Source organism: Sciurus carolinensis, chromosome 2 (assembly GCF_902686445.1).
Source record: "Sciurus carolinensis chromosome 2, mSciCar1.2, whole genome shotgun sequence".
In the NCBI taxonomy this organism is placed as follows: domain Eukaryota; kingdom Metazoa; phylum Chordata; class Mammalia; order Rodentia; family Sciuridae; genus Sciurus; species Sciurus carolinensis.
Genome location: NC_062214.1, coordinates 113,795,798 through 113,805,590, shown reverse-complemented (window position 1 = coordinate 113,805,590; position 9,793 = coordinate 113,795,798). Strand labels below are relative to the sequence as shown.

The window sequence follows — 9,793 nt, the reverse complement described above, 5'->3', positions numbered from 1 at the left end:
GTTCACATTCCACTACTTCTACTCTGCTCTTGGTATTTGGGTTGCCTATACAATTCATATATTGTTTGCAATACAACAAATAGTTCATATATGTATTTGAACTGATTCTACAAAAGAGGCAAATATCTGGTCACTTCATTGGTCTTCTATATTTCATAATGAAATTATATTTTTGTTATAAATGAACTTCCCTTCAGTTCCTCTTTATATTAAAATCGTAGCATTGCAGTGTATATTGATTTAATAATTATATTTGTAAGTAGATGCTATTACTTAATAATTTTAGCTCAAGATAATCATAATTTCATTTCAGAATTTTTGTTTAAAAAAGAGGTCTTAACCGGGTGTGGTGGCACACGGCAGGAAGATCCCAAGTTCAAAGCCAACCTCAGCAACTTAGCGAGGCCCCAAGCAACTTAGTATTTGTTAAGTTTAATTTCAACATACTGATAAGGCCCAACATAAAGACTCCTTTTATTACAATTATTTACTTTTTATTATTGTTTTAAGAAACTATTACTGTTATATAAAGTGATTTAGGCTCTATCTATCAAGCGTGAACTTGCTCAGGCCTGGAACCTTGGAAGCCTCTGTCAGGAGCACTTAGTTTATCATTTATACCCTAACCGGAACCTGTTGCGCGGTTGACGCTGGTTTCCGGCGGGCTCTTTAGAACGCCGAACAGCTTTGGGCCAAAGGACCATGAGAGGGCCGAGCCCGGTCCCGAAAGCTACCATGGAGGGGGACGTGCCTGGACAACACTGGAAGCTCTGGGGTAAGTGTTCTTGGGGCTTTCCCCACGAAAAACGTAGCTTTTCCCCTTTGTTTGGCTGCTGCACCTCCTCTGCCGTCAGCCTCCGCCGCGTCTGCGCGGCCTGGTGCAGGCCTCCTCAGCGTTGCTCCTTCCGGCGCCGACGGACGTTAAGCTGGAGGCGGAGAGAAATCCGTTTGGAGGGCTGGAGCAGGGCCGGAGATCTGGGAGCGTGGCCCCCCTCTCCAAACTCTTTTGAAACTCTGCGCTGGAGCGGGCGGGATGGGATAGCGCGGAGCGCTGCGTGTTAGCGCCGGTCTGGTCCGGCAGACACGCGAGTTGCAGGCAGGTGATGTTTATGTTGACGTAGTTTTCGCGCCCGTGGGCGGTCCTGGAACCCTAACTATGGCGGTGGACTCGTATCTCTTAGAGTGTACAACCAGTGACTTACTTGGGGCCCAGGGGCCATCACTCTGCTTTCTTTGACAATAGAGAGCATTTATTTAGTGCAGGTGAGTCCATACATTGAACCATTTCATTTGTTTGTTCATGCATATTGATGTGCTAGAAAAGAAGGTTTTCGCATTAATTATAAGCTCACATAGCCGTGGGACGTACAAGGAATCTCTGCCTGCTGCTGTCTACAATTCAGGGGTACCGTTATGAGAACTCCAGGGTTGGAGGGTGGCAGTGATGTTGTTAAAAGCTTCTAGGTCTGGAGGTCCTATATGCAACAATATAAACCACGCTCATCCGGTTTTCATCACAAGCCCTTGCCCCTATCTTGTTTCCACTTTCTCTTTTTAACTTCGCTCTTGCTTTTGCTCTCTCCTCCCAGTTAGCTCTTGGAAAACTGGTACCTTCCTCATTTTGTTCACTGCTGCGCTCCCAGGAACATCCCAGAGTGGAGTCTGTCACACTAAATGGTGGTTGAGCGAATGGGTAAATGAATGAAGATGAGTTCAAAGGAAAGTGCACAGAAGTAAGCTTAGGACCAGATTAGTTGAAAGTCGAAAAAATTCCTATTAAAACCTAAAAAGTTTGGAGCAATCTGCACAGTCTTTTGCTCTGTTGCATGCCAGAGCTTCTTAATGAGGTGAGCTGTGCCTTTGCAGTACTATGTAAAGCTTGAAACCCTTATGTGCTTGATTTTTTCCCCAGAAAACTGCATTTGCTCCTCTACCAACTATTTCTTTAGTTGCACCCAGATAAAACCTACTTCACTGTGACCCAGCCTTAGAGAACTTTCCCTTAGTAGGTCTTGGAAAATATTTGTTAAATGAAGGAATAGATAAATAATTAAATATTTTAAAAATATTTCTCTGTAATCCCTTGGAAATTCTTCTTTAACCTAATTAAGGAAGTAATGAAGACTGAAGTTAAAATACTTCGAAGTGTTCAGGCTACAATTTGAGCTCCAAAGTACTCCCAATAAGAACAGTGGGATCCTGTAAATCATTTATGAAAAGGGGGAAAACAGTGCTTTTATTCCTTCTTTCATTCTTTGAACTTATTTTTCATATTTTAGTGATCTGAAAAATGAAGTTTTCTGTAATTTTGACTTTTATCAAGGAAAATTGGTTTCACATTATTCAGTATGGAAAGTAAAATAGTTTGCATACTTTAGAATTATTTTTTCCTAGAATATCTGAGGAAAAGTGTTTGAAGTTTGGATTCCATGATAATGAAATGTGAAAAAAAATTAGTTTATTTACAGTATATGTAATAAGTTAAGTATATGTAAGTTAAGTTATATAGTTATAACTTAACACTGTTTTCAAATGTCCATGTAAATAGTGAATAATTATTTTCTATTGTGGTTAAGACATATGTGATATCAGTGAAGGTGCTTTAGTTTGTACTATAAAGAAATTAATCGGAACTAAGAGGGAAAAAATCAGATAAAGAACAATTTAATGATATATTATGAATGAAAACAGTGTACAAATCACTCAGTTTCCTCATCTCTGAAATGAGTGTGTTGGAGCAGATGATTTCACATTGGTCTATGATTTTGTGGAATAGTAGATCTCAACCAGTAGGTCTTGTTATGCCTTAGAATCATGTATGGAACTGGGAGCAATGGCACCCTTCTATAATCCCAGTGACTCTGGAGCCAGAGGCAAGAGGATCTTAAGGTCAAGGCTAGCTTCAACAACTTAGTGAGATGCTGTCTCAGGAAAAAAAAAAATCACTTATGGAGCTTGTGAAGAAAGTCAGCTCCCCTCCCCCATTCTGGCAGATATTACAGACTGATTCATAATCTTCAGAGGTGCAGTACAGGCATGAATATTTTTACAAAGCTTCACAGCCTAGATTGAGAGCCACTGTTATGAAAGGTAGCACAACTGTATGTTGAACACTGTTCTCAGGTGTTGGCGGTGAACACAATAGTCTTGGTTCTGGTCTCTCTGGGGTTTGTGATCAAGTACAGAAGCAGAATGGCCACACAAATAATTATGAACTGTAATGAGTGCTTCAAATCAAAGGAACAGAGTAATATTTCAGAAGGCTGAGGGTTAGTGATAGGTTCCTGAGGAACTGATATTTGGGATGAAATAGGAAGGGAGAATTGAGGTTAACTGAGAATGGATGGAAAAGGAGAAAAAGGTGTCCTTAACAGTGAGAACAAAATATGAAGGTCTTGAAGTAGGAAGGAGCATGCTGTATTAGGAGAAAAGGAAGTTAGTTCTTATGGTGGGAAGGCATAGAGTGCAAGGCACACAGTGGTGGGAGATTAGAAACAAGAGTCAGGTGAGGACCAGCACATGGAGCAACATTTTAGGCTTTGCTGTAGATTTTATTCTTTAACAGCATTGGGATATAATAGAAAGATTTAAATAAAAAAGGGAGTTATTATATATCTAGTTTGAAAGATACATCTCTCAGCAGATGAATTGGAGAATTTAGAAGCCTGAGATAGATGATTGTTTAGTGGTAGTTGATATGAAAAGAAATGCATTATAAGACTTAGTGAGGAAATGAATATTAGAATTCAAGAATTCATTTCTTTAGTCAGTATTAAGCACCAAAGTGAAACGACAATGTAGAACCTAAATTGAATAGGAAATGAAGTGAAGAAAGGAGGGAGTTAGTAAATAGAATGCAGAGGGACCAGTGGAATGGAAGTAGTGATGAGATCAGAATAGTTGTAGGTGTGTAGTGAAAAATTCAAGTTGGAAGGATAGATAGTAGGTTGTGATGAGAGAGTGTTACATTTGAATTTGTGATTTGACAGGTGGAGTAGGTCTTGTGATGGCAAATTCCAGGAGATAGCTGATTGACATGAAGTGGAGAAGGTTGGTAAAAAGGAAGTTAGGGAATTGAGGGCTCAGGGTACCAGATTGGGTATACATATGGACTTTGAAAAAACTCAATATAGTTGCAAGAATATGGGTGGAGAAGAAAACTGATAAAAAAAAAAAAAAAAAGAATGTTGAGGAGTCCCAAGAGATCGATAGATGAAAAATTCAAGTGGAAAAAGGTGGCAGATTTGACTGGCCAGTCCTTTTAGAGGCAGGAACAATGATTTGGATACTGTCTTGGAAAGCCAGGAGGTCAAAATCTTACCAACTGATCTTATGCAATTTGAGAATAAAATAAAGAAAGCTGGAGGTGGCAGGGATAAACTTTCTGAGATGAGGTGGACAAAATGCAAGAGTTGTTTATGGGTGGAACACAGTAGAAGAGATGGGAAGCAGGTAGAGGTGGAGAGCTGAATCAGAGGCTGACCAGTCAGGTAGGTAAATGACAGGAAAAGACACAAGTTCGTGTGTTATGTTGGCTGATGAAAATAAATGGAAAATATGTTAGGCCCTGGATGTCTGTTTGAGGAAGCTTGCCAATATCCTTAATGGACTAAAGATGTGGATCACCATCAACTATGATTCTAGTAAGAGGCCCTGGTGGGTAGTCTAGGCTTAGGAGAGGTGTTGCCAGTAACACTTTCCTAATTAAATAAGCATATATAGAACACACTAAGAGCATGGCTATTCTCAGTAAATAGCAGAATTGCATTGGAAATCAAAATAAGCATGCAGTAATAGTGATAAGCACTAAACATTTGCTAGATGTAACATAGACTCATGATGCCTGCTGTAATTTCTCATAGTCTATAAGGGGAGAACAATGAGCAGTGATGACAAATACTGAGAAATATTTTAGTGGGAAAAAAAAAAAGTATGCTAGTACTGTGCTGCTTAGTGAGAGGTCTATGGACCAGCAGCATCAATATTACCTGGGGAGTAGGAATGCAGAATCCCAGACCTCACTATAGCTGTGCTGCATTAGTCTAGTTTAACAGACCCTCAGGAGATCAATATGCACATGAAAGTTTAAAAAGCACTGTTCTAGTCTGATGTACTATTTCATACTCTTATTAAATTATGTAGCAGAATATTTCAGATACTGGTATTATTGTAAAACAATTGGATATGTTTCTGGGTGATGACAATTCAGTAGGGGCATTAGGGATTAAGAACATAGGGCTGTAGTGATAGATTGTATGTTTTAGTTCCTAGCTAGTTAGCTATGATTATGGCAGTCCTGAGGGAGTTATTTATCTCTGTTCTTCAGTTTTCTCATCTGTAAAATGAGCTAAGAATAGGACCTACTCTAATGAGTGTCATGTCAGTTAAATGAGGTAATATATACATAACACTTAGTGCTAGCCTAATATGCAATAAGCAGTTTATAAATGTTAGTCACTTATGAATATTATTATATATTCAGGTTTGTTAAATGCATTTATTGTTTCCTCTTTTTATTTTTACCTTACTTGATTAGCTAAGGTATTAAAGATGAATTTTTTCCTTTGGTGATTCGAGCAGTTTTTGTTGAATGTTTTAATTGGCAATGAAAAATGATGTACATCCACCACTATGAATTAGTTACATTTCTCAAGAGTTTATGATTATTTTATTGCAGAAATGAAAGAAAATGGGGGGAAATAAGACATTTACTATTAAATCTCAATGAGGGACACTGTAAGGTATGGAGGAAGGGGTGACACATAAAGGAAGTAGTCTTGGGCTGGGGGTGCAGTCCCAGCTCTGCCTTTTACTTGCTGAATCATCTGACCAGGTTAGTTGCTTAGTTTCCCTATAGGTGTTGACAGATGTTTGAGTTCATAAAGAGTGTTTGGGCTCAAATGTACTTAAATCCTAATGCCATCATTTATTTGCTTATTTTCTAGTCCTACAGAATTAGGATAATACTAACCTTAAAGCATTGTTGTAATGATTGAATGAATTATATATGATGACCATTGTGCCTAGCCTGCTACTTAAACAGATATCCTCACCTTGTTAAGTCTTCATTTCTTTACCTGCAAAGTGGGAATTAGAAAATATTCCTCATGTGATACAACTGGAGAATTCAAAGAAAAACAAATGCAAGTGCCTTTAAATATACACAGATAAATTATCCTTGCTTATAAAAGAAATGTAAATTAAAACTACATTGACCTACCACATAGTCAGAAATCCAAGTTTGATACCTTTGGAGAGTTATCATATAATGATTGATACATTGATGGTATAGCTCCTATAGAGGAAGATATAATAATATCTAGCAAAATTATATATCCATACACTCTTTGATCCAATAATCCCACCTTTAGGAATCTATCCTAAATATGCACTGACAAAAATTTTGTCAAATTGTAATAGCAAAATAATAGAGACAACCTGAATATTCTTCATTATAAGCTGATGAAGATATGATGTATTCAGACAGTTGAATAATATATAACTGTAAAATGATTGAAAATTGTATGTGTAAATACTCTAGTAAATGCAGATGTGTGTATGCGCATGCATGTTTGAAGCAGGGAACAGAACAGAATGTAGTGGGCTACCTTTTATCTTAAAAGGGAAAAATATATATGCTTATATTATTTTAAAAAACATTATGGAAGTATAAATCAAAACTAGTACATATGGTTACATGTGGGGTAGGAGGCAAAGCATAGGGAATAAAATAAGATTAAGATTGTAAACTAGATTTGTGTGAATGTTCCTTGTTTTGTAAATTAGAATTTAAATCCATGTAAATATTTTATATAATTATGTAATTATAAAGCAGAATTAAATTAAAGATGAAATCAAAACAGAAAAAGAAACAAATCCCAAGTTGTGGAACCAACCTAGGTGCCTTGGCCCTACAACAGATGAATGGATAAAGAAAATGTGGTATATATACACAGTGAAATATTACTCAGCTATAAAAAGAATGACTTTGTGACATTTGCCAAAAAATGGATAGATCTGGAGACTATTACGCTAAGCGAAATAAACCAGTCCCCAAAAACCAGAGGTCAAATGTTCTCTCTGATATATGGATGCTAACATATATCAAGGGAGTGTGGAGAAGAATAGAAGTTAAGTAGATAAGACAAAGGGGAATGAAGGTAAGGGTGTGGGGGTCAGGAAATAGGAAGGACAGTGGAATGAATCTGACTTAACTTTCATACATACATATATAAATAAATATACCACAGTGAATCTCTACTTCATGTACAACCACACGACTGGGATCCTAATTAGAATAAGGTGTACTACATGTTTGTATAAATATGCCAAATTATACTGTATTATTATTTACAAAGAACAAATAAATGATTTAAAAATTTTAAAAATCCTAAAAATTAATGAATCAAGTGCCTATTGGTACATTGAGAAGATGGAGTAATTGCATGGAAATGAATTGTTTTTCTGTACAGTCTTATTGGAATATATTCTAAATATAAAAATTGGATCAATTGGACAGTTTATTTCTAGGATGTAGTTAATTGAAGAATTTGTTCCTAGACATTTTTACAAAAACATGTTACAATTAAAAGTAAAACATTGTGTTAGTTGATAGCAAATTGTTCTGATATATACAGTGAAAGGGAATTGAAAGCAATATTTACACATTGTGCCACATAAATTCAGCCACATATGAGTACAGCATATCAAGGCAAATTCCTCTCATGGTCTTTGCACTTTGCATTACATTCGTTCCAGTAGGACTTAATGTTTTGGATGTGCACACCAATACATGACATGAAACAGAAGTTGGGATCATTATGGTAACCTCAGCATGTTGGAATCCAAGTTGAGGCTGAGTGTTATATGCAGCCCACTAATCAAAAGTAGTCCATGAATCAGAGTGAATGGTAGAACCAGACTGACCTACATATTGCAGAATAGGCAGCAAGGTTTGGGCAGAACAGTCACCAATAGTTTCCAAATAACCAATAGCTGGTATCTGTAATACTAGAAATCCATATTTCTCTTTCTGGAGCACAGTGGCAATTAACAGTATATCTTAATAAATGCCTATCCATTGGGAGAATGACGAAAATTTTCTCAAAAATAAAACCATTGAAAAATTGAATTTTATTTATAGGGATTAATCATTGTTGAGGAATTTGACCCACAAGGATAATTAATTGTTTTAAAAATTTAAACTATTTTCTGTAATTTTGTTAATATTGCTGGATTTTCTATTCTGAAACTAGGTAATTTATACCTTTTTATATATAATAGGATTATGCAAATATCATTAGAATTTCATTTTAAAAGAAAATAGATGTATAAACAAGTGAAAAACTCACAGTTGTAAATTCAAATTGGAAATAGCAGTGTACACTCCTGATGTAGTTTCTCTTTAAGGGGCATAGAGTTTGGGGGTATAGTTCAGTGGTAGAGTACATGCCCTGGACTTCAGCTGCAGCAACCCCTCCCTTCAATAGATGTAGAAACAATGACCAATCTGTAATAACAGATTATATCTAAATGCTATTAAAAAAGGATCAGGGCCTCTTAGAAGTCCGAATACAGCAGGTCTAGGGCAGGAACATCCTGTAATAGAAAGCAAGGAAATTATTCAAAGACTACTTGGGATAAGTCATAGGATTCATTAGCCATATGAATGGGTTCCGACTAACCAGAGTTAGAACAATTTAAATATCAATAATAACTGCAGTGGATTAAAACACATGAAATACATTAAAATCTATGAATATATAACATTTAAAAAAGTTTAGTTGTAGAAAGAACAACAAAAGTAGAAAATTGGTATCTAATTCAATTAAAATAATAAGGTATTTTGAAACTTTAAGGTTCTTGTCAAATACTATTTCCAGAAGTATTTAAAAGTTAAAATTGTGAAGTAAATGATTTAGGTTAAATTGATCTCAGGTATTTTTCAGGATTAGGTTTTTGAAATTTAAAATTCGTATCTGTAATTTTTTCACTATATTAGTTTTGGAACTAATATAAAACTCAAAGACTTCCCTGTAACCTTTGGTTATCTGTAATATTGACAGTTGGAAGATAGTTTTATGGTAAAATGTTAAAATATGGGAAAAAAAAAGCCAAATACTAATTATATGGAGTAAGAATTGGTAAACTATTTCTGTAAAAGGCCAAATAGTTAACATTATAGGCTTTGCTGCCAATTACCTGATTATAACTATTCTGCCGTGGTAGTATGAAACCAGTCATAGACAATCTGTAAATTAATACTTTTACCCATTATGTTTTAATATAACTATTTAAAAGCAGGTAGCAGGTCTTAATAGAGAATATTAGATTTTTTTCTTTTCTTTTTTAACTGTTTTTTCTTCCTTTCTAGGTATAAGGGACCATTGTTAGAAGAACAAGCCCTTACCAAGGCAGCAGAAGATGGACTGTCTTCTCCTGAATTTTCAGAACTCTGTATTTGGTTAGGCTCTCAAATAAAATCATTATGCAACTTGGAAGAAAGTATCACTTCAACTGGTATTGTCATTTGGTTTTATTTACCATTCCGTTTTTAATAGTAAAATAAACTGACAACTCATAATTTCTAGTTTTATTAGTAATGGGATCACTGTACAAAGAAAAATTGCTAATATGGAGTAGTTTCAGTATGGAATATTAAAAATCTTTTGATTAAATTTTGTAATAACCCCAAACTGATTCTTAAATTTGCTGTAAAATTATAAACAATTACTATATATCAGCTGTGTTAACCCTAGTATTGTTCTTTCAGAAAAAGATATTAATTTGATTA

At 35.6% G+C, this 9,793-nt stretch overlaps 1 protein-coding gene across 1 annotated transcript in view; it reads left to right on the top strand.

Moving 5' to 3' along the window:
* Positions 1 to 702: 702 nt before the first annotated feature.
* Fam98b (family with sequence similarity 98 member B) overlaps positions 703 to 9,793 on the top strand; it is a 31,021-nt gene continuing 21,930 nt past the window's right edge. The window contains 3 exon segments of the mRNA XM_047538742.1: positions 703 to 750; positions 753 to 775; positions 9,374 to 9,519. Of these exon segments, the coding sequence (XP_047394698.1) occupies positions 703 to 750; positions 753 to 775; positions 9,374 to 9,519 (217 nt within the window).